The sequence below is a fragment of the Tubulanus polymorphus genome, chromosome 5 (genome assembly GCF_964204645.1).
Source record: "Tubulanus polymorphus chromosome 5, tnTubPoly1.2, whole genome shotgun sequence".
NCBI lineage: Eukaryota > Metazoa > Nemertea > Palaeonemertea > Tubulaniformes > Tubulanidae > Tubulanus > Tubulanus polymorphus.
This window is the reverse complement of record NC_134029.1, coordinates 15303414-15330633: the sequence shown is the minus strand read 5'-3', so window position 1 is coordinate 15330633 and position 27220 is coordinate 15303414. Positions and strand designations below refer to the sequence as shown.

Sequence of the window (27220 nt, the reverse complement as noted above, 5' to 3'; positions counted from 1 at the left end):
ATTTTTGTAAAAGGTCTTCGATAAGTTCCCATCTTGGTTTTCCACGGATCTCATTCTGCCATCAGGTTCCGGAAAAGTTTTGATTACACGAGCCAACGGCCACAAACCACGAGGAGTGTTGTTATCGACTACCAGCACTACATCATTTACTTTAAGGTTTCGAGATTCTTCTTTCCATTTGCTACGCGCAATCAGCGTCGGGATATCTCTTCCAGAAATGGTCGGAAATCATTTGGGCCTGCCGCCATCTCTTTCGTCTTATCAGGTCATCGTCGGTGAAGACACCTGGAGGTAGATGAACGCTGCTTCTACCTAACAAGAAGTGGTTCGGAGTTAGCGCTTCAGGTTCGTTTACGTCGGAGTTGACATAGGTAAGCGGTCGGCTGTTCAACAGACACTCAATTTCTCCGACAGTTTGATTACCAAGGACAGTCTTGAGTGCTCGTTTTACAGACTGCACCATTCTTTCCCATATGCCACCCATGTGGCTGGCGGCAGGTGGGTTGAAACGCCATTGGTCACCACGTTGAGTTAACTCATCGGTGATCTGCTCTTGGTTCCATTTGGTTAAGGAATCTCGAAGCTCTCGCTCGCCTCCCCTGAAGTTCGTACCATTGTCCGAGTAGATGATAATCGGATTTCCTCTTCTTGCAATAAAACGTCTGAGCGCTAACAGGAAACTCTCAGTATCAAGGGTATCAGCAACTTCTAGGTGGACAGTCCTGGTGGTCAAACAAGTTATCAAGATACCGTAACGCTTACCGTGACACTAAAAGGTCCGAAGTAATCGATACCAGTACAACAGAAGGGATGACTTCTTTCAAATCTTGTGGCCGGAAGATCAGCCATCAACGGCGGAGTTGGCTTTATTCGTCTTTTCTTGCACAGCTTGCAGTCATAAATCAGCTTCCGGATTCTTGATCTGGCCTTGGGTATCTAATACAGCTGTTGTATCTCATTAAGCGTATGCTCAACACCGGCGTCAAATAGTTTGTAGTGCTGATTAAAAAGTACCAACCTAGTGACATCGTATTTAGTCGGCAGGATTATCGGATGTTTAACATCAAAATTCACCGGAGCATTGATTAAGCGCCCTCTTGCACGGAGTAGACCATCATCATCGAGCACCGGCGTTAAATGGAGGACACAGCTTTTTCGTAATGGCTTCTTTTCTCGCAGGGCTTCAACCTCTGACGGGTAAACTCTGGCTTGGACATCTCGTAGAACTAATAATTCTGCTTTCTTCGATTCGTCTCAGATTCTGGATATAGCGGCTGGCCCAAGCAACAATACGCGGATAACGAATCCACGACGTGAATCTAGCTGCATCGGGTAAGACTTGGATCACCATAGCTTCGATATCATAAGCTACTCTTTTTACCTCTGGGTCGTCTTCTTGCAGTGGAGTCGCATGTTCGTCTTGGTGAGGCTAATCCTTTGGATCCAACAATAATTCTGGACCGCTCAGCCATCTTTTATCAGCAGCCAGTTCAGAGGTAGACGCACCTCGAGAGCAGACATCAGCAGGGTTCAGTACACCTGGAACATGGGACCATTGGTCGGGAGTTGATTCATCACAAATCTCAGCAACTCTATTAGCAATGAACGAATGGAAACGTCGACTTTCGTTGGTAATGTAACCCAGAACGATCAGGCTGTCACTCCAGAACATGGTTTCATTTATAGTAAACGTAACTTCAGCCTTCAGACTCTTGGCTAGCCTAATAGCTAAGACCACAGCTTGCATCTCCATTCTGACAATTGACTTCTTTTTCAACAGCTACCCTGGTCTTGGACATCATAAATGATAGTCGAACTTCACCAGTATTGGACACCAGTCTCATGTAAGCAACTGCGCCAAACGCCTTCTCCGATGCGTCACAGAACACATGAAGTTCACGGTGGACGGGGTCGAACATCTGTAGACATCTCGGTATCTGTAGCCGACTAATGAACTGTAGTTCTAACCAAGCCTGCCAGACGACAAGATCTGGTCCTGTCAACTCTTCATCCCAGGATATCTTCTCAGCCCAAAGGCGCTGCACAAGGATCTGGGCTGTTAATGTTAACGGTGCAACCATACCAAACGGGTCGAATAGTGACAAGGCTTTGCTTAGAAGACCACGCTTCGTTGTAGGACCATCTGCTGTCGGAACTTTCACAATGAGAGCATCGTTTTCAGCATTCCAAAGCACACCAAGTGCCCTAACAGTAGGCAACTTGTCATCCGTACAAATAAGCTTGCAGGCAACTTCTGAGTCGGGTATGCTGGATAACAGTTCCCTGGAATTACTTTGCCATTCCGTCAGAAGAAAACTACCTCTGGCCACCAGTTCTGTAACCATGGCTTGCATCTGTTTGCCTTGGTAAACGTCAAACTCAGATCGGAGAAAATCATCCATGTAGAAATTGGACATCACAGCATTGGCCGCAGCTACGGATAGGGGATCATCTTCTTGGCAGTTTTCTTCAGCAGCTTTTCTCAGAGCATAGTTCGCCACTGCCGGGGTGCACTTTGCGCCAAAAATAGTGACCAACATTTGGTAGGCGTCAGGTTCACAGTCGGTGTTCATATCACGCCAAAGAAAACTCAGTGCGACTTGATTTTTTTTCACAACATTCACCTGGTGATACATTTTCTCTACATCAGCCATAATCGCTACGGAAACGTATCAACACACCACTCAGATTCTGAAGCAAATCCGTACCGGTTAACAGTTCACTATTCAGCGACTTCCCTTGGCACGTGGTTCCAGCATCAAACACAACTCTGAGCTTGCCTTAATTTGGATTCACGACTGCATGGTGAGGTAAAAACCAGCGTTTCGGGTTAGGTTTGGCAGCTTCTTCTGGACTCAGCTTTCGCGCAAACCCTCTGGCGATATAGTCTTTGAAAGTGTTGTTGTATGCTTCAATTCTGTCAGGATGTCGACGCAGGTTTTGCTCTGTAGATACCAAGCGCTTCATAGCCATCAATCTTTTGTTTGGCAGTGACGTGTAATCTTTCTCCCAGAGCTGTCTCGTAGCGGTCTTGACCATCAATCCTTTTTGTTCTAGACTTCAGGATACTCAATGCACGGATGTCTTCTTTGGATTCAGCTATCGGCTTGTCGTATTTTGTCCCAAAGTCATCGGTAGTCCACCATTCTTGGATTATCTCGTCAAATTCATCTTCGTCGGACATCGACTTCATGACATCGACTTCAGATACTGGACATTTCGATTAGCTTCTGTAACCATTCTTGTAGGACCCGTTATAGCCCAACGAAAATCAGTCTTAATGGCAATAGGCTGACCAGGGCTACCAATTCGGACGTCATGTTGTATCATAGTTTCGATCACATTGGCCGTAAGTAAAACCTCCACTTGGCCATGATCGACAGCAGGAATGGAGATATCATCTAGGTGGAGGCATCTTGGCTTGTTCTTGCCTCGAACCTGCGGCATGGAAATGTTCAGACGTGGGATCAACCATACTTCGTCTACTTGAATCTTCTTATCAGCTGCACCATCTGCCAGCGGAGTCAGGTAGAGCTTCAGCTGCAGCATAGATTTCGGATTACCACTTGATTCAGCATTACCAAGACGTAGGAGTTTTCTTTCACCAGTTAATTTAAGCCTTTCTGTGGGGTTGTCGGTACATAACGACGTCTGCGAACAAGGGTCGAGGAGGGCAAATGTATCACAGGAAACATCATTACCGCGAATTCTTACGGGAACGATCTGTAGCAAGGTTACACCACCGGACTGAGTTGAGACAGCATGACTATCGCGGACCGCTGTATTTCCAGGACCCGACGAAGTTACAGGTTTACTGTCGGACTTTGTCATTTCCAGTGGTCTAGGAAATACACGTTCGCTATTGTGAAGTAGTGGATGGTGTCTTTACTTGCAATCTGTGATACCACATGGCTTCCGGTACTTGCATTGTCTTGATCTGTGACCTTGTCGGAGACAAGCAAAGCATCGACCATTTTCACCGGCGTAAATGGCTCTCTCATTCGCAGTCTTCCTCTTGAAACTTGGGCAGTCCTCCAACAGGTGGCGTCCTTGGTAACAGGGGCAGACATCGGATTTTTTTCAGTGTTGGACGGCTCTTCCTCCACACCAGTGAGGTTCAGTGTTCTAGAAAAACCATATTTCTGCCGAGGTGACTGCGAAGTGACATCAAGTGTTTTCACAGGAATTGTTTCTGCATAGCTGAGACTTATGCGCACTTGTAGCGACAGCCATTCATCCAGCCGTCGGAGGTTTGGACGTCCTCCGTTGACCTCTAACGCCACAGCTTCTTTACCCCAATCTCTCTTCAATTCTATTGGTAATTTCTGAATCATTCTTCTTAGGTTTTCGGCACTCGTCATGTCACCAATGTATCCAAGCGTATCTATTGTCGTCACAGCTGCGTGCACCATGCCTTGAAATCTCTCTAGGGACGTCGTGTCATGAAACTTGACTGGTGGATGGTCAAACACGTTTCATAAGCAGGCATCAACGATGTCTTCTTCCTTCCCGAATCGGTCCTGAAGTGCTCTTATCGCATCCTTGTACTGTCGTCCATCATAAAGCATACCAGAGATCAATTGAAGGGCAGTACCACCAACACTTGATTGTAAGTGGGTCATCTTTTCAACATCCGTCAGTCTTGGCTGGTCAGGGCTCGGAAGAGAGAATTCCATCGTGGCCATTCAGCTGAATCTCCTTCAAACGGGTAGCTTGATTTTCGGCAGCGACTTTGAAAATGGCGATGTTTGTACTGCTCTCTGCGGCGGTTTTCGTCGAGCAAAACGTCGGTCATCGTCATCATCTCGGTAGTCTAGTTGGCAGTTGCAGGTGTCATCATTATTTCGGTCATCGCTTTGATGGCGTCGAAAGTCTCGGTCGTCTCCATGGCGATTTCGGGTATCATCAAAGTTTCGGACGTTTCCATGGCGATTTCGGGTATCATCAACGTTTCGGTCGTTTCCGTGGCGATTTCTGGAGCTGTTGTCAACATCTAGAGGCTGGAGCAGTCTAATAGTTTCGGTAGCTAGTGGCGGGTCATGAGTGGTATAAGCTTCTACGACATCATCAAAGTCATGCATACGCTCTTCCTCTAGCGGAGTAATTCCACTTCTCATCAAACTTGCTTCAAGTGCTGCATCTTCAGCTGCATCTTCGGCTTCTTGGAGCAGACGACGTCTACGGAGTTCTTGCTCTTTTTTTCTCCTGTTCCAATCTGTTTTTCAGTTGAGTAAGCTGCAGGACTTTCAGCTTGGCTTTAACATAAGCGGTCTTAGAGCACGTGGAGTTTGTAGAACTCGCCTTTGAGATACTTGATGTACCATCATTCAGTTTTGAAACTAAATTTTCTCGTATGGTTTTAGAAATGACGGATTTCAACTTCAGCCATATAACTATCTGCTTCAGCAACCTCCTGGTCAGTAGTCAACATCGCGACATATCTCTCATTGATTGCGTGGATTTCTCCTACGGTCTTATCAATCTGCAACAGTTACTCACGCAGCTCACGTCGGCTTCCTTTCACATCAACGATATCATCACCAGTGTTGCATCTTCTCTTGAAAAGAGATTTGTGGGATTTTCGCTCTCATTTCAAGGCTTTTAGAACATCCATGGGCTTGCTGCTTCCGCCGTCTGCCATCGTAAAAATCGTGGTTGTTGCTGCCTTCGGTTCAAATCAGTAGGTACGGACATCCGGCTCGAGGGACCAATAAATGTTGGCGGTAAAGCCACACTTTTGCGATTGTAGACAGCAAACAGCGAATATTGACGAAGTAGAATGCAGCACCAGCCAGGAACAAACATCAGCAAGAACAACCAAACTTTTAATGTACATCTAGCATTATGTATTGCTACCAAAATAGTGAAGTGAGGTGACATAGTATACAGGGTTTATATAGGCAGGTTCGAGTTACACATACAAGTTTCTATCGTTAAAATAGTGCCGGATTACTGGACAGGCACTGAAAGCCTTAAGGGCAGCAGGTACAAACTTATTGTAAAATCAGATCACGGTGGTCAGGACCGTGAATGACACTAACCATGGTCAACGAGGCATGTGCCTTTAACAAAACTGAAAATCATAAAAGATGTTATAGATTTTGAAACACCAGAAGATTCAAATGAAAGAAAAGAACGATTAAATGATATGAAAAAAGACGAAATGAAATGTGAAGTTTGTAATGAATTTATAGCAAAAAGGAATTATAAAAGACATCTCGAACCATAAAAAAACACAAACAAAATTTAAATAAAAATATTTTAGGAACAGAATATTTTGATGATAAACCTCATCAAGTAAAAAAACCAGCTTCAAAAACTAAATCTATTTCAAATAAACCTTATATGGAAAATGTTAGAAATTATATCGATTCACTAGAAATAAAAGATACAATTGAAATTTTAGAAACATTACGTAGCAAAATTAGACCGGCAGCTATTATATTTAGATTTTTTAAAGGATCAACAATAGAAGATTATAGAATTTATATTGAAATAATGGAAAAATTAATGGACCTTGTAACAGAATATCCATAATTAATCCAATCTATTTATAAATCCAAAGTATATTGAATATCCAAAAATTAGTATTTCTGGTAAGTTTTATAAAATCGGAAGAAAGAAATGGAGCATAATATTCAAACACTTTCCGAAGAAATAATTTCAAAAACACAAATAAAAGAGAAATTAGAAAAAACATTTAATGATTTTAAACGTCATATTGAAGAAAGATATTTTGAGGGTTCTGGTTTAACATTGAATGAAATTATATTTTAAGATTTATAATACAAAAAGGAATAAAGCATCAAAAAGTAATACAATGTTTAAAAATGATTCATACTTTACAACAGAAAAGGATATTAAAGCATCATCTTATATTAAATTACCATTTACAACAAAAGCAGTAATAAATGTTCAAAATGAAGATAATAAATGTTTTCTATGGACAATTATAAGTTGCTTACATCCAACAGAAGAACATGTCTGAACATCCTTTTGGATATACAGCCTTTATGGCTCTGTTCAGGCTCCTGTCACCTCATTGTTTGTAATTTACTATTGTTATTATTAATCTTGTACATATTGATGGTGACAAATAAACTACTATACTATACTATACATGTTTATAGAATAACAGATTATCGGAAATATGAAACATTATATAAAATTGATCAATATCCAATAACTATAAAAATGATTCCTAAAATAGAAAAAGTTAATAATTTGAAAATAAATGTTTTCGAATTACCAGATACAAAAGGTGAAAACATTAAAGATTATACATTAGAAGCTTTATATTTAACAGAATATTATGATGATGAAAATGTTCTAGATTTGTTATATTACAAAAAAGATGAAAATGAACATTATATGTGGTTGAAACAAATACATTTATTCTTTAAAACAGAAAGTGATTCCAACAGTCATAACAATATATATATATATATATATATATATATATATATATATATATATATATATATATATATATATATATATATATATATATATATATATATATATATATATATATATATATATATATATATATATATATATAAATAATAAAATATGTAGAAAAAGTTAATCTAAATTTATAACTGAAAATACATTACTAAAACATAATGAATTATGTGATAGTAAAGACGTTTGCAAATCAATAATACCAACAGAAAAAAAGATTATAAATTGAAATTTACTGATCATAAATTTAAAAATACAGTGCCATTTGTAAATTATGGGGATTTTGAATCGTTGAATAAAGAAATAACTGATCAAGATAGAAAAGAAATATATAACAAAGAGCAATTATTAAAATCAATGGATAAGGAAATGAATTAAATGAAGATATAATTCAAAACCCACCAATCATAAATACAATTAAAAATTTCATCAAAGAGCTGCTGCTTATGGAATTTATATAAAATCTAATTATCCTGAATTATATGAAATTCAATATGTCTTTTAGAGGTGAAGATGTAGTAAATGAATTTTGTAATAAAATAATTAAATTAGAAAGTGATTTTGCACCATTATTTATCCAAAAAAAGAATAGTTATGACTAAAGAAGATGAAGTTGATTTTAATTATGCAACTCATTGTTGTTACTGTAAAAAAACGTTTTTATTCATTTGATAAAAAAGTTAAAGATCATGATCATTTAAATTCAAAATATCGAGGAGCTACTCATGAAGATTTTAATTTACAAGCTAAAAAAGTATATTTCGTACCAATATTATCTCATAATTTATCAGGATATGATACCTACTTATTTATAAAATAATTATCAGGAAAGTTAGGCGCAATTTATCAAGAAATAGAAGAATATAATGCTATAAATGATTTAAATGTATGAAAATATGAATTTAAACTATTAGCTAAGATATCTGAAAAGTACATTGCTTTCAATTTGGTTGCATTAGATTTTTAGATTCTTACAGATTTTAAGCAAGCTCATTAGATAATTTAGCAAAAGTTTAGTTGATAATGATTTAGTAATAACTCGACATTATTAACCAAATGAACAAGATTTTAAATTATTGAGATATATAGGTGCAATTCCCTTATTCATTTTATAAAATACACGATGATTTTAATGTAACAGAATTATTAAAACTATTATTATTGATGAATTAAAAGAGGAGTAATAATAATAATAATAATAATAATAATTGTCATTTATAACGCGCAAGTATCCTTTGACAGTTCAAATGCGCTTTCCGAGAGTTAATGGTATGCTGCATGGAACAAAGTTGTTTTGAGATGGGTCTTGAAGCTATTGAGGTCGAGAGATAACCATCTAGATAGTTCGTGAGAGTTTCAAAGTGACAGAGCGTGAACAGAGAACGCAATGGATCCAAATGTTGACAAGTTATAACGACGTTCGAGAAGTCGATGCTGCTGAACCGAACGGAGGTTTTTGGACGGTTTGTAGGTGGTTAATAGTTCAAAGAGATAATCAGGAGCTTGGTAGGTGAGTGATTTGTAGGTAAGCAACAGAACTTTGAAGTCGATCCTAGCTGAAACAGGGAGCCAATGTAGTTGCACAAGGATTGGCGTGATATGGTCGCAGCGAGGTGTTCTGCATATCAAACGAGCACAGGAGTTCTGTAAGCGCTGAAGTTTGTTGACATTTTAACTACTAACACCAGCAAGGAGACTATTACAATAATCCAGCCGAGATATGACCAGGGCCTGAATAAGCGATTTGGCTGACGATTGAGTTAGTTGATTCCGCACTGACGCTATGTTACGAAGATGGTAATAGCCACTCTTGAGAATAGAGTTAACCTGAGCGCTGTGAGTCAAACATTACTCCAAGGTTCCTGACTGGCTGTTGGGATATAGGAATATCAACTTCGTCAACATTTATAGACACAATGACAACCGATGATAGACGCTGTAAAGTGCCAAAGAGAATTGCTTCAGTTTTGGTCGGATTCGCTTTAAGAGAGTTATCAGCGTACCATCCATTGATGGCAACGAGACACGACTCTGCATGATATATTTTTTCATGCAACTGATGCTGTTCAGATATGGGCAGAAGCGTGTAGATCTGCTTGTCATCAGCAAAGCCGTGCGTTCCGACTTTGAACGACTTGATTACATCCTTTAGTGGTAGAATATACACTGAGAACAGAAGAGACCCAAGGACCAAACCTTGAGGGACTCCGTAGCGAAGTTCACGACCAGCAGATTTGCTGCTGCCAATGACAACATGCTGAGTACGTGAAAGATGGAGTTTGAAATAAACCATTAAATATTTGGAATCATTTTAAGATGAAAAATCATGGTGAATTAGTAGATTTATACTTAAAATCAGATGTTATGATATTGGCTGATATATTTGAAAAATTTAAAGAAGTTAATTTAAATCATTTTAATGTTGATCCTTGTTATTGTTATTCAAGTCCTGGTTTAACCTGGCAATGTGGTTTAAAATATACAAATGTAGAATTAGATTTATTAAAAGAACGAAACATGGTTTTATTATTTGAAAAATCAATTAGAGGTGGAATTAGTGGTGTTATGGGAGATAGATATCTTAAAGTAAATGATGAATATAAATTATTATATATTGACACCAATAATTTATATGGTTGGGCAATGATGCAACCTCAACCATACAAAAATTTACAGAAGTTGAAAATGATGAAAAACTGATTGGGAAAGTGCAATTATGCGTTTAAAAAGATGATGCACCAATTTGTTATTTCTCTGTAGTTGATTTAGAATATCCCGATAACATAAAGTTTAAAACAAAAAACTTACCTTATTGCCCAGAACATTTAGCCGTAGATGATAGTTATCTAAGTGAATACCAGAAAAAAAATAAAATCGAAAGACCATGTTTTTACAGAAAAATTAATATTAACACAAAGTAATAAATATAATTAAATTGTTCATTATAGAATGTTAAAATTTTATCTAAAACAAGGATTGACATTAAAGAAAGTACATAGATATATTGAATTTAATCAATCGAAGTGGTTAGAAAAATATATAGATTTCAATACTCAACAAGAAATATTACTACAGATAATAAATTTATTGTATTAGATCCTAAAACAGTTAAAGAAAATTTAGATAATTGTATTAAAATAGCAATTGATATTTATTAAGGAACAAATTCATTATAGATGATTGTGCTAATTTACATGATTCAAAAGTAAGAGAAAGTGAATTATGTTATTTTTTTCTTTTTCTGGTAGACATTTTGGGATAACAACGTGGGTTTTAAATCAAAAATATAATTCAATTGTTAAAGATTTTAGAGAAAACATTAGATTTTTAGTATCATTCGATTATAAAGATAGAAAATCAATGAAAAATGCACTTGAGGAAATGATATTATTCCACATGATTTACATAATGAATAAATGGATAAATTGAAAAATAATAAAAGATCAAAATTACTATTTCGATTACAAAACCCATTTAAATATGAATTTATTTAAATTCAACTAGCTTGTTAATCTATTACATTTTTAGTTACATTCTAGTTATATTTAAGTTAATGGTAGTTGAAACAAAAATCAAATAAAATTCAACTAGAAATAAATAAAAACAATAATATTTCAACTAGCTTGTTAATTTAGTATATTTCTAGTTACATTCTAGTTGAATTCTAGTTGATGGTAGTTGAAACAAAAATCAAATAAGATTCAACAAGAAATAAATAAAAACAATAATATTTCAACTAGCTTGATTTTAGTTACATTCTAGTTGAATTCTAGTTGCAACAACACAACTAATTTTTTGTTATAAAAATGGGTGGTGAAAAGAAAATAAAATCTGAAAATAGTGATATCCCAATTGAAAAAACTTTGGATAATTTAGGTATAACAGAAACAAAATTAACACCAGATGATAATGGTGCTTTAAATAATATTACTACAAATAATAAATTATGAATATTATCTTTATTGCAAACATCACTTAGAAATATCAATAGCATCTGGGAAATGTAAAAGTTTTATTAGTAAAAATTTAACTTATAATGAATTAGATACAATGAAATCAGACAAAATTATTATTATTATTTAAGATTTTGAGACTGCGAGAATAGCAAGAATTAATGATGCGATATCAGAAAATGTACTAAAAGGTAATAGTAAATTATGTAATTATATGCACCCAATTGAAGATGAAAATTCCGATTTAAAAAATGATTATTAAGTTATAACTGAATTGAATAAATGGATTGAATATTTATCATTTCAATTAGGTGGATTTATGACATTATTATCAACTGGAGTTATAACATATTCAAATATTGAAAGTAAAAATTTTTCTATAATATATGAGCGAGGTGGAAGAATTGAAGGAATTAACTGTTAAGAAAAAACTCAGAAACAAAATGAATGGTCTCGCCAATAAAGAATTAAATCAAAAGAATTTAAATAAGATAAAAAGAAAAAATAAATAATGAAAATGTTAATAATAATGGTGAAAATATTGTTATTTCTACTCCTTCTAATATTAGAATATTTGATAAATATTTATATTTTACAACTGGATTTGTAATTGTATTCATTTTGATTGGATTTATTTGGTATAAAAAATCAAATGAAATTTGTGTTGTTCATAATTCTGAAACTACTACTATTAAAATGAAAATACTTCTGAAATTGCAAAATTCACAATAAAAAAAATGGATTAATATTTTAGAAAAACAGCGAAAAAAATTAATTCATTGAACAATATTTCTACTTTGAGTCAATTAAATCTCTCACTACTTTTGTCTATCTATGAGGAGCAATTAAATTGTCCAGATAAGTCATTTCGGATTCTAGATATATAATTAATCTTATTGTTTTATTATTTTTATCATTTTATTCTTTATCAATTTATTTTCTTAATTATTTTATTTTATTATTTAATCAACAATTCATAAATCATGATGACCGTCTTCATTTTTTCCATGATAGATTATTTTAAATCCTTCTAAATCTTTTAATTCCTCTGTACTCAATGAAACCTATTGATCAGGTAAAAATACTTTGAATTCTCGCGTTGTACTTACATTACAGTAACTTAAATTTGTTGATACTTTCTCTCCATATTTAGTTTTTATCTTTTCTAATTTTAATATTTTATGTTCAATTTCTTTTGTAACATCAACTAACTTTTTTATTTCAAATTGGTTTTTTTTGCTGGTTTTATTCTGTTATTTATTTTCGATAAGAATCCTTTTCTGTCTCCCATTTATCAGGGGGGGGGGGGGAATTACTTCTGGTGATGAGTGATGTGTCGTCCTCCCGTCCTCTGGCCTGAAAACGTCATTTTCCAATTACTCAAATGGTGGCCATGTTTGTTCCTGCTGCTTCGCGTAAATCCCGCGCGGTGGGGCAACCGCGCGGAATGGGACCCGACCGATCATTCACCTGATGGAGCTTCTTTTCATTAGCAGCGCAATCTCGTGCGTCAAATAAATAGTTAACCTATATAGTACTATTCGTCTTGTTATTGATCTGTGTAGATCTTGGATCTCTTCTTAAAAATGAGAGGGTACCGATTACCTCAAAATAACTGATAGGCGACCTCTCACGACCTCCCCAGAGGGTTGTTACCTATTGAATTGTCTGATTCGTTTGTCGTTACTTATTCGCCAGGTGGCGCTGGTATACGCTATTCTGCAGTCCAGACATTTTAACGTAACCACGTCTCGTCTGCTGATGATAAACAGCCTCGACCTCGACCTGGACAACAAATCGCCACGTGATGGCGCAAACCAACCCAGACGTCTAAACATGATTGCGTAACCATGTCTGCTGACCGCGAGCGGCAACCTGAACTCAGCCACCCAGCAGCTGTAAGCTACGTCACTAAGTTGCGACATTTGTAATGTAGCTGTGGATATTAATGAATGTATATATGAAATATATTACACGTGTTAAACTCTTTCTTTATTTGTTGGGTGTTTTGTGAAATAAGCGAAATCCTCGTAAAGTTTTTAATTCTAACAACGGCAACTTTTTTATTTGGATCACTGCCAGACTCTGACATCCATCAACGTAACTACGTCATCATTTCGATAAAAGCGAGCTAAATATTCCATGGCATTTCGTTTTAGAGTCCATAGTTATTCACGCAGCCAATTGGATTAATACCCTGGGTCTGGTTTATGTGATAATTGGGATGAAAAATGCTTAATTAATTAGTTAGTTAATTCGCTGATTAAATCTCTTTCACAATCGCTAATAAGGGAAAAGTGAATTAGTTGTAATTACCTTCGGAGTTAATTCCTAATTAGTTTCCCAAAGTACATTAGTCCTATACGGTGAAGTAACTATCATTCATAAAATGACCAGCCCAGTCGCTAATTATGCACAGATTGTTTTGTGGTATGTATGTTGAAAGTGCGTTCGAAGTAATTATCTTCAATACTGGCATCGTCAACTTATTTCAGTTTTGGCGTTGTTTGCGTGCGAGTATCGCTTCAAAAAGAGTGCAGTATTTAGGCAATATTTGTAGTAACAAATGCGAATTAGCCGATTTACTCTGATTCGTCATCTCCTTAGTTATATTAGATATCTGCGTTTGTGAAATGGGCATCAAAAATTAGCTTCAAAATGTAAATTTGAATTAACCAATTAACCGGATTGAGGGGGCTTAATCCCCCTTCGTGAAACCCGAAACCCGACCCTGTTGAAAACGCGATCAACAAGATTAAAAATGTGACATGTCAAATAAATCGGCGTCTGCCCACCGTCCAAATCACTTAAATCCTAATAGTCGCCTATTTTCTGTTAAGTATTAAATTTTCCGCAAATATTATAACCCGCTAAAAACGAAAACATGTATTAATATTTTTCTCAAAAAACTAGGGAAATGATTGTTGTGTAGCTAAATCTATTGATAATGTATTCTAATCCAATAGTTACTATAGTTGCATAGCAACTGTGACACTGCTGAAAACGGCACACGCAGACGTCTCGATTAGCCTAGTGGCCGAGGTCAGGTTAGCCATCGCTTATCAGCAGGCGAGGCATGGTTACGTACAGAAGTCTGGACTGAGGAATATCGTATACTCGTGCCATCTAGCGAATACAGAACAAGGAACGAATGAAATGTCTGTATGTCAAAAGGTAACAGAGGTTACGAGAGGTCATCGGTTGGTCTTTCGATGTATTTGATGATGCGCTGTAACTAAATCCATAGCGTCGAATCGATTTAGGATGTTTTAGTAAAAAAAGACAAAAAATCGAATCGGAATAGTTTTCCAACTAATTACAACCAACTGAATTCCTTTGTATCACAAGAACATAATTTCGAAATTGTTGATATCTCGAATATTGTAAATGAGTCACATGTAATGAAGGTCGAAGGTTTAGAGGGTCGATTTCTTAGAACGCGAAGGCATAGTTATAAAATTTCTGGAATGGAAAAAATAAAAGTTTGGAATTTAAAGATGGTGAACTTGGAACACGTGTCCTTTGCAATGAAGGATTCAATCAAATAGAATATCGTGTCATACTTTTGCTATGAAGTAATATTTTCACAAGTGATAAATATGCTACTGATTATCATTCCAGTCGTTTCCTGCAATACGACTAATAAATCGGCAATTTCAGCACATGCTAACTGTTATCTAGATGTGAGCATGGGTGTTCCTGACGTCACCTCTGTTGAGGGCTTACTGTATACACAGTTTCTACTAATTTCGAAGGGCTTTTTTATGATTTTTTGAATTAATGAATTCTTAAGTGAATCAATATAATTTCTAACATTTTCCATGTAAGGTTTATTTGAAATAGAAATAGTTTTTGAAGCTGGTATTTTTACTTGTTGAGGTTTATCATCAAAATAATCTGTTCCTAAAATATTTAGGGTTTTCTGTTTCTTCACAGAAAACCCTATTGAGATTCGCGTGATTATTATAAGGGTTTTCTGCTGCCTTCGCAGAAACCCTATTGTATTCCTGCTGATTATTATTATTATTATTACTATTATTACTATTATTACTAACTATTATTACTATTATTACTATTATTACTAACTATTATTACTATTATTACTATTATTACTATTATTACTATTATTACTATTATTATTATTATTATTATTATTATTATTATTATTATTGACAAATACTGTACGTGATATTAATCAGAATTGCACTGTTTACTCACTGTGCGCCTCTAAACATCGAAATTTAAGCCCGATTCAAACAGTATCCATCTACGTATGTGTATTGCCTACGTGTCATTCCCACAGCGCGTCAGTGCGTCTGTTTGTGTCAGTGTCCCTATAAGCAGTGATAGAGCGTGTGTACTAGATCCGTAGTTTTTTAGTATCTTTATATATATGTGGCGCACTGAATGGGGTCAGTCTCGAGTGAACGCAACTGAGGAATTTTTTGTGCCACATATACAAGCAATAGCATCCTTGCAGTAACTTCCCTGGATAGAGCTAATGAATGCAGCTACGGTATCTATACGCGAGAGCCTGGATGGCTATATTCTGTTAGCATTACAATATTCCTTGGCGGATTTACTTGAAACTTTCGTGAGATGTACGGATCGCAGGTACCTTGAGGTAAGTCGAAGGGATCTTTGATTGGGGTCCCCGTTTACCCACCAGGGGGCGTTTTACTTTTGAAAATTCTGACATCGAAAAGTTAGTGTGAGAACAATTTTTGTCTTTGAGTTTTCAGCTCCGGCCGAGCACGAAAGTTGTTCATAACAGCCTGGAGGCTAAAAACGTCACTGGCACGCCCTATCTGCGATTAACCGTTTGGGCTCTACGGGCTCGAAAATGGGCCCCAAAATTTTTCAAAGATTTTTGCTCCTAGCTCCTTAACCGGTGGAGATAGAATTGTGGTTGCAACGAGTGACCAGTAGCCATTGCGAAGACGCTTGTATTGATGTATGGTATAACTATGTAGCTCATATGGTTCGCCAGTAGCGCCACCTATAAGACGCTGGAATACGCATTTTCATCTATATCGACTAAGGGCATCAATGGATTTCTATAAAAATTGACACACATGTACCTGGTTACTAAACGAAACGAACCCCTCATATGATTAGTTCCCATTTTAACCACTAGGGGCGTAAATTTTGAAAAATCGATTTCAGCATCCATTTTTCGCATTTAATGCGGTCTGTTTATTGTGAAAATCACAAAACTTGGTATAAGTACAAAGACATGTGTGTAATATGCCATCCTGCATAAATAGTTCATACAACTGCCACCAGGGGACTGTGAAAACTACCATTTTAGTCCTAGGTCCTTAACCGTTGGCGATAGAATCGAGGTTACAATGTGTAGTTAGCAGCCCTTTTCAAGATACTTGAAGTGATGTATGGTTTAAGTAGGTAACTTATATGGTTCCTCAGGAGCACCACCTACATTTTGCTGGAAATACATTTTTATTCATATCTACTAAGCGGATAGAGGGATTTCTATGAAAATTGATACACGTATACCTGGATATGAGATACAACGAACCCCTCACATTATAAGTTCCTATTCTAACCAGTAGGGCGCGTACATTTCGAAAACTCATTCCAACATCCGTTTCCTTACGTGTAATTCAGTCATTTTATGATAGACCTAAACAAAAACCTGGTGTGAGTACATATACATAAGGAAAGTACGCAAACCGCCAAAATTAGTTCATACAACTGCCACTAGGGAAAAGTAAAATACTGTATCTTCGCTATTCTCGATTTCCTCTAAACTTGGTACATAAGTACTATGCGCGTAGTAGCCCTTGTGGGTCAACATATCCATGTCATAAGTTGACCCCTAGGTGGCGCTACTTTCGGTGAAATGTTTGCACGCACCCTTGAACGATATTGTATCCAGCAAGGCAGAAGCCCGTTATCGCTGCTTTGCAGCTATATTTATTAATATTATTATATTCTTTTTCACACTGGATCTTACTGAAAGGATAAAAACAACTGCAACTTACTTCCACTGTCGGCGAAACCATTCTGTATCACAAGTATTATGCTGCATTGACAAATGCTGTATATAATATTAATCAGAATGCCACTGTTTACTCACTGTGAGCCTCTAAACATCGAAATTTGAGCCCGATTCAAACAGTATCCATCTACGTATGTGTATTGCCTACGTGTCTTATTCCCACAGTGCCGCAGTACGTGTATTTGAGTGCGTATCCGCATATACAGTGATAGAGAGCCCTGTTCTAGATCAGTAGTAAAAAGTATTTTTATCACTCTACGAGACGATTGTTTTGCCGTTGAAATAGGTCATTCTCGAGTGAACGCAACTGAGGAATTTTTATAGCCTTGTTTGAGCCGCATATACGTACGTACAAGCAATAGCATCCTTGCAGTAACTTCCCTGGATAGAGCTAATGAATGCAGCTATCGATACGCGAGAGCCTGGATGAATATATTCTTCTGCTAGCATTACAATATTCCTTGACGGATTTACTTGAAACTTTCGTGAGATGTACGGAACACAGGTACCTTGAGGTAGGTCGAAGGGATCTTTGATTTGGGACCCCGTACACCCACCAGGGCGTGCTTTACGTTTGAAAATTATGACATCGAAAAGTTACTGCGTGAGAAAATTTTTTGTCTTTGACTTTTCAGCTTCGGGCGAGCACGAAAGTTGTTCATAACAGCCCGGAGGTTAAAAAAGTCATTGGCACGCCATATCTACGATTAACCGTTTGGGCTCTACGGGCTCAAAAATGGGCCCCCAAATTTTTTAATGAGATTTTTGCTCCTAGTTCTTTAACCGTTGGAGAATCGTGGTTGCTACGAGTGATCAGTAGCCCTTGCGAAGACGCTTGTATTGATATATGGCATAACTATGTAACTCATATGGTTCTCCAGTAGCGCCACCTATAAAATGCTGGATAACGCATTTTCATCTATATCGACTAAGCGTGTGAATGGATTTCTATAAAAATTGATTCACATGTACCTCGTTACTAAATACAAAGAACCCCTCACATAATTACTTCCTATTTTAACCACAAGGGGGCGTAAATTTTTAAAACTCATTTAAGCATCCATTTTTCGCATGTAATGCGGTCTGATTATTATGCACATCACAAAACTTGGTATAAGTACATAGAAATGTGTGTAATATGGCAACCTGCGTGATTAGTTTAAGTAACTACAACCAGGGGACTGTGAAAACAACGATTTCTGCTCCTAGGTTCTTAACCGTTGCCAATAGAATCGTTGTTTGAATGTGTGGTTAGTAGCCCTTTACAAGACACGTGTATTGATGTATGGTTTAAGTAGGTAACTCATTTGGTTCTCTAGGAGCGCCACCTACAAGCTGCTGGAAATGCCTTTTAATTGATATCTACTAAGCGGATAAAGGGATTTCTATGAAAAGTGATATACACGTACCTGTACAACGAATTCCTGACATAATTAGTTCCTATTCTAACCACTAGGGGGCGTTAATGGTGAAAACTCATTCTAGCATCAGTTTTTTCGATTGTAATTCTATAGTACGCTAACCGGCAACTTGGGCACGGTTAAAGTACCGTATCTTTGTTATTCTCAGTGTCATTTCCCCTAACCTTGGTACATTAGAACTTTTTGCGTAGTATCTCATGTGGATCAATATAGCCATGTTATCAGCTGACCCCTAGATGGTGCTCCTTATCCAGCAAGGCAGAAACCCGTTATCGCTGCTTTGCAGCTATATTTATTTTTCTTTTTCCCTTTTCCACACAGTTTTTGTTGAAAGTGTAAAGGCTTCCTTACCTTACCGCTGTTGCCGATACAATCCGTATGATATCCTTCGGCTCACTTCAATCTCCAGATACTGCATGGGAATTTTGATAAATCCACGTTATAAAGGCACTGTCGAGCCGTAAACATCGGAAATTTGGCCCCGTCCAATTAGTAGCCATGTTGTGTTTTCTTCCGACTTTTCTCTCTTCTTTTTGAGGAAGAACTATCGAATTATTCCCGCTCTTCTCCACCATCAATTCCAAAGTCAATTCTATGAATTTTTTGCTCAGCGGGTTCGAGTCAAAGAGTTTACGAGCCCGGCGTTCGCGAGACTGACAGGTTTATGGGCATTTGTTTGTTACCTCTTTTATATTATTGATTTCTTGTCAATCCGGTTATTTAATTTAATTATATATTGCTGATCAGTTCATGTAACCAAAAGCATCAATGAATAAATTTTAAATTGATCTAGTTTAAATGAAGGTCGTTGAGTCGCGGGTGGCTACTAGAATTACGTTCGTCTCAGAGAGAAAACAAACGATAGAAAAGTATCAGGTGATTATCGATAGCCTACTACGGTACACACAGTTGACAAACAGTGTTAGGCCTGTGCCGGTTGGTGCGTACTGGGACTAGAATATACTGGTTGGTCAGTTGGTTCGGTTGTGAAGTTTGGAAGCTAAGAAAGCCTACCGGTATTTGTTTGTCTATAGGCCTGTTATATAGTAGCCATTGCCATTTTAAGTACGAAGTTGTTACCCGTACGTGACTGTACGGTGATATCCACAGGTTAACCTTTCGTGAGTTCCCTACAAACGCCGTACGTGAGTTCCTATGATCTGCAAACGCGCATGCGTGAAAGAATAGAGTTTGGGTTAGGTGAGGCTAGGCCATTTGTAAATCAAATTTCATCCACCCTGCAGTTACGTTCTATGGCACAGTGGGTAAATCACTGGACTACTACTGGACGTATCGGCCCACTCCGCGCGGTTGCGCCACCGCGCGGGATTTACGCGAACCAGCAAACACAAACATGGCCACTCTCTCAATTTTCAATGATATAAATCGTGTGTGCATTTCAATTATTTCGGCTGTTAGGGTTTTAAGGCGCAATATAAGTTGATAATGTGATATGGCGATGTTAATTAATGATAATTCCGCAGTGAAGCTAGTCACGAACGGTACCGATTGAGTGTACAGCTGCCAAAAACACTGAAATGTGCGTAGTTGCGTAACTATTTGCAGTGAATTGCAGACGAAACATGAAGCCTTAACGGCCGTTTAAAAAAAAATTATACCAATCGCAATTGTAAAATAAAAATGAGATAGAACCTAAGTTAAAATTTTTTCTGAAATGTTATTACTAATTTTTAGTCAGTGCCGAACGTTTAGTTTTCCAACAATAATGAGGGGTGGTAGGTAGTCATGCAATTCAAGTCAAGTCAATGAAGTTCTACCGCATAATTTTAGGTATAAACAGGAGATCTCCTGTTCTCCCTATGTTAGGGGACCTAGGACAATTTCCTCTGTATATAGCCATTTTATCTTCAGTTGTGAAATATTGGTGCTCCATTATGAGCTCATCAAAAAATGAATCGCTTGTACATACATCATTCCTGGATAGTATAGGTGATATAGATAAGCCTAACAATTATCAGTCAGGTATTAAAGAACTTCTGTGTATATTGCAGCTCTCGCATATTTGGGATAGCTTTAGAGGAAATATTAAACTGGTAAAAGTGTCATTACAAAATCATTTTATAGCCTATTGGAAATCCGAAATTAACGACATTAATCATACAGCAGATACATCTTCTATAACAAAATCAAAAAAGGCTTCTATCTGGAAAAATACTGAATATGTATTAAAAACTTTTCTATGAGATCATCTGTTTGCAAATTGAGGACTTCTTCGCATGGACTTATGATTGAAAAAGGGAGATATTTAGGTCTAGAGCCCAATGATCGTCTTTGTGCAAGTTGTCAATTAGTAGAAAATGAAGAACATTTCCTGTTTAGGTGCAATAAATTTTCCATTCCACGTGATAAGTATATGATAAATATAAATAATCTTGAAGAATTGTCAGCTGTTTTTAATAACCAAATAAGTACTGGTAGTGATTTACTGAATGTGGCGAAATACACCAATCAATGTATTAAATAATTAATTAAACAATAGTGTCATATTAATACGACTCGTAGAATTGTCAACATCTGATTGATAATGATAATGATAATGTAAATTGTTATTTGCGTTAACCTCATTTGAAAGTATTACGTCGGTTTTTCATTATGTATATAATCAATATTTTATCATGTTAAATGTGTCACATTGTAATCCTTTAATTCATGTATCATCAACAAACTTGTCTGTTTTTTATGATGAATAAATTGATTTGAATTTGAATTTGAGTCATCATTTATTACACGTTACTTCCGTGTTGTTGAAAATCTCGTGAGTCCTGGACCAAACCCCATTGAACAATGTGATCTGTGTGCTGGCCACAAATGCACACAGATCACACTACACTACACATTACACACTCCAGTACCCACAGCTTTCATATATCCATCCAAATATATAGAGTGTCTTTCTTCCTGGATTTTTTTTCTCGTTTGGTTTCGAATCCCAATATTGCAAGTCTGAGCGTCAACGTACTCACATACGGCTAACCTGTAGAAATCACCGTACAGGTAACAACAGCGTTTTAAGTATTACCATGCCTATGTACTACACACACAACTTTTTCCCTCTCGTCGGCCCTACAGTGATGTTACTATAACTGGTGCCATTATAATATAGATAGGATTTGGTCAGGACTAGCCAAAAGTCTAGTTAAGTCTATGCACCAATTCACTCGATAGGCCTATTTTTAAAATAATAGAGTGAAGTATTCACACGCAGAAAGGCTAATTGATTTGAGCCGTGCAATTTAATTTTACTCAGGCCTTCTCTGACCTGCTGACATTAATAGATCCAAAAAGTTCATGTGGTCACGGCTTGTATACCAGAAGTCATTGTAGGCCTGTACATTTTGCTGTACGTAGGTTTGGTATACCGATTGCTCCAATCTTGACTGATGAGTGTACGGTATAGCTGTACGCATTATACAATTGTACCAATGGGAATGGGGCCTATTGATTGGGCTTATTATTTCCTGCTTTAGAATACTGAAATAAGCCAAACGTTCATTCAAATATCCAACATCGGTGAAAGTTTGATTACTGTATACATGTACTGTAGGTTTTCATGTTGTATGAATATTTTGCAGTTCAAATGGGTATGATGCTGATTCCAATGTACATTAAACACATGAAGTTAAATGGCCAAGGACAGTCAACACCAAGATATCTCTCTTCGACCGATGTTGCACCATAGAAGATCTGATTCTTTTAACTCAATCGAAGTGATTCAACACGATCGACATAACACTAGGTAATCAAAGCATTTAAAACTTAATAAACTGGACTAACACTCTACTGCAGAGGTTGTGACATCTATCGCAGAATTACGATTTAGACCGGACCTGGTAACAAGTTTCTGTCCACACACATAGATTTAGACCGGTCCCAAATTTGTACCAGACCTGGTTCGATCTTTTAGACCATGCCTAATTAGACCGGTCTAAACTAGGCTGGTCTATTTTTGAACGGTATTTTTGCCTGTGTGAACGCTTGGTCCGTTCTAAATTAGACCGGTCTAAATATTGGCTTGTGAACACACCTTATATGCCATACTTTGCACGTTATTCGCGATCGCCGAAGGCGAACGAGCATTAATGAATCCTTGAAATTGCTTTCATAAACACTCATAATTCCTGAATTTCGTTGCTTATGAAGGTTGTTCTCTGGGCCTTGTAGGCAAAATAGCAGAAGAATATCAGGATTGTGAAAAAAAAGATAAAATTCTGAACTATGACAAACGGAATTTGGGTACAACTAGATGACTCTGACGTCCCCGCCTATAAGCTATGCGTATATATACTAGACCAATTATTCAGGTGACAATCGAGAAACGCTGTCTTCACCAATTGAAAACACTGGGGTCTAGGAAACTAGAATGAGGCAGAGCCTCCAATGCCCCCTGCCTGAAATTCGCCGCCATGTGAAGTTACAGGGTTTGTGGTAAATGCGTTCGAAATATTATGGCCACAATCATTTCTATAAGAATGATATTAGAGAACATAGACACAAAGTGTAAAAAATTGATCAACAGTTGCAGCCTCCAGGTTGTTTTGCCCTGATGGCCATAATTTGAATTGGTCAACAATTGCGACCTCTAGACTGTTAAGGTTGTTTTTCAGGTCGGCCCCTGGTAGCCATAATTTGAATCGAAACGACCCAATTTTAAATAGGGTTTTGGCCCAAGTGAGGTAGTGGCCCAGTAGGGTAGTGGCCTACTTGTGTGCCATGTTTAAAATAAATCGGTTAACATTCGAGGCCTCTAGGCTATTACCGTAATTTTTCATGTCGGCCCCTGGTGGCCATTATTCCAATGGAATCGACCCAATCATAAATAAGGTTCTGGCCAAAATGATATCCTACTTGTGTTCCAACTTTGAAATGAATCGGTCACCAATTGCGGCCTCTAGACTGCTAACGTCGTTTTTCATATCGGCCCCCTGGTGGCCATGAATTGAATCGAATCGACCCAACTCTAAATAGGGTTCTGGCCCAAAGTGATATCCTACTTGTGTACTAAGTTTGAAATAAATCGGTCAACAATTGCGGCCTTTAGGCTGTTAATGTCGTTTTTCATGTCAACCCCCTGGTGGCCATAATTCGAGTCGAATCGACCCAATTCTAAATAGGGTTCGGGCCCAAAGTGATATCCTACTTGTGTTCCAAGTTTGAAAACAATCGGTCAACAATTGCGGCCTCTAGGCTCATAACATCATTTGCGGCAGCGGCGGAGGCGTACTCAGACACGGGTAAATCTATATGCCCCCTCTCAACTAAAGTTGAGCCGGGGATATAAATATTGTATGGCTAATAGAATGAACCTCATACTATGTCAAATCTGGTACCATATCTTAGATATATATCTTAAGAAATTAAGGCCACATCATGCTACCGTGCATTTTCAAAGATCCCTCCCGTGGAGGCAACAATTTATAATACAGCGAAGTGAATTTAAAAAGAATGTACCTCGGACCATTTAATACCTGATTACCACGATCTAGGTTAAATAATGGCTCAATCGCATAAAAATTGTTTTCAATGCGGTCCCTGGTGGACACAATTCATACTACATTTTAGCGACCTCATCTCATGTCCAACAAAATTTTCAAGCCCTGCTGTACGTCTGCATAAAATCTCATACAACAGTAGTTATAGATAGATATGATAATGCAGCGGTAGCGGCAGACAGACACGTCGATGCAGGGCCATACAAAGGAAGGTCATCCACACCCACCCCCTCTGGTGACGCCCCTGGGGAAAGGCCCTGTAGAATGATAAGGATGTGTCGCCATCGTGCGCCATGAATCAATTTTCATTCTTTTGTGACTTATTAACTGAACAAGAAGATTGTATATAATGATGTAAATGTTTTATAAAGAGCAATCGTACATGTAGATTAGTTTTAACGAAAATCTTTTTTTCTGATTAATTTAGAGGGAGATTTAGCGATCCTTTTCTGACGCTGAGAATACACAGGGCTAAGAGAATGGTTGTATGGCCTGAAAATTTGACAATTTTTCTTGTTTGACTGTTGCTTCTCAGTCACACTCTATTTCGCACGACAAGACTCGTTCTTATTATAAAGAAGCTATTTCTATCCGTTGTACGTAAGTTTATGTACGTACTCATTTGCATCTCGCAAACATCCTTCACGGTTATTTCCAACGCAGGCAAGGCACAGCTATATGGGAAACAAACTATCGCTGCCTTACAGTATTCGCAAAAAAATACTAAATGAATGAAAAATGATGATTTGCTAATAAGAAAATTAAGCAGTCAGTTAAATATTCTCACAGCACCTTTGCAACTCTTCCCATCTGTTGACAGCGTAAGGCCATGTGGACACCTGCATCTAAAACTTCCCGGGGAGTTGAGACAATCACCATTTAGACACAAATCGTTATCATTAGCACACTCATTTATATCTGGAATTGAAAATAAAACGATTCGAACAATGCGATAAAGTAGGTATATTATAGATCTCGTTCATCATTCAAACTCTCAGTTCAATTGAATATGCAGACAATGAAATGCTCATTACCGATACAGTAGCTCCTATCAGTAGATAGTATCCATCCAGTGTTACATAGACAAGTAAAGCTTCCATCATTATTCACACAGCGCCCATTAACGCACAGCTTTAGTGACTTACATTCATTGATATCTGTATAGTATAGCAATATAATAGCGGTTATTTCTTGTGCGCTGGAAACTAATGCTTGTCTTGACCCTTTCCTAATTTCATAAATTTCAGAATACTGGTGAAACTGGACACAATGGTATGTATTCCATTTTAGTCCCCGGTAATTGCTTTCGATCGAATTAACATGGAGTGTCGAATTGTCTGATGTGTAATTCCAGCCACTACTTTAGATATTGTATCCAGAAAAAGGGTTTTGCCAAGGTCGCAAAACTACCTTGATTACCTTCCCATTTTGACGGTGGATATTTTGATATAGCATGTCCGGTTCGAACGCTGCGATCAGCAAAGCTTTTTTAAGAATGGTGATAAGGTGACGTTGATTACAATCATCAGCTCTGTGGTATTTCTTTTTTGCATCGGATGAGTGCCCGATGTATTAGCCTCTGATAGATAATAACAACGATAACAACGCTGATATGAAATGTAAACTATAATAATAATAAATATGGCTGCAAAGCAGCGATAACAGGAATTTGGGCTGCAACTGCTTTCGTATTCGAAATTAAGGAAATAATAGAAATCAAAATTCTAAATATTGGCGATTTGAACCTAATGTGGCACTAGGCCAAGGCATACAACCATGAAACTGGTTACAAACGTTGGGGATGCTATGCCTATGGATGGGGCGCTACTATCGTGGAACATTGGCTGGACATTGTTTTGTCGCACGATCGCATGGAGAGACACCATGTTGAATCCGTCGAATAATACAGGCTTAATTTGTGATACTGCGAAAATTATTGACACAGGAAATACTTGCTACTTCTGAATATCATTAGATATTCAATCCTCATGAAAAGGTATTTCCAAAAACTTCTTGAGTTAGAGGCTTTTTTCACTGTCAACACATAAATTCATGTTTTATACTATGTCAAATAATCACATGTCTACTGCTAATTAATATTTTTCATATTTCTATATTATTTATATTCCATTTTCTATTGTACAAAAGCAACACTGATTTTAGTCATTATGGGGCAATAAAGGCATTTTGAATTTGAATTTCCATTGTCTTAGACCATCCTCGCTTGCCCGGTTTGATTGCCTCCGGCCAAAGTTCACGCCTAAACAAAGCCTGGCTGCCGACCCTTCATTAGTCTGTAATTACACTTCCCATTCTATTTATTAAGCCAATCAGATACATTATTTTTTACCCGTAGGTTGGCTCTATCAATACCAAACATCTGATTGGCTAGATATATAGTGGCCACTAAGTAACAACCTCGGCCAGTTACTTTTATATCAGCTGATAAATGAATACTATTTGGAACATAAAAAAGTATTTTAAACGAGGAATTCTAAAATATAAAGTTTCATCAGGATTAATATTAGAAGGATTATGAGTAATAATATGATGAGATCTTTCTGCTTTAATATTATTTGATATTCTAGAATTCTTAGGAGGATTTATATAACTCCCACTCATTTAATAAAAAATAAAATTACTTATTTATTCTTTTTCATATTCACTAATCCAAAAATAATGGCACTAACAATTGTGATTAAAGATAAAATAATATGGTTAGCAGCAAAACTAAGAATATTTCCAGCAGATTTTAATACAAAACCAACAATTGATGCAATAAATCCGGGTAAAGCTGCAGCAGATTTTTTAGATAATTCCCATAGATATTTTGCTAATTTTTTTAATCCA

General features: G+C 37.0%; 1 protein-coding gene across 1 annotated transcript in view; it reads right to left on the bottom strand.

Annotated features, from left to right (window-relative positions):
• Positions 1-27220, bottom strand: part of LOC141906266 (fibrillin-3-like) — a 769611-nt gene that overhangs the window by 507995 nt on the left and 234396 nt on the right. The window contains exons 15-16 of the mRNA XM_074795508.1: positions 25405-25527; positions 25163-25288 (exon numbers count right to left, since the gene is read on the bottom strand). Of these exons, the coding sequence (XP_074651609.1) occupies positions 25163-25288; positions 25405-25527 (249 nt within the window). The remainder of the gene's footprint in view (positions 1-25162; positions 25289-25404; positions 25528-27220) is intronic.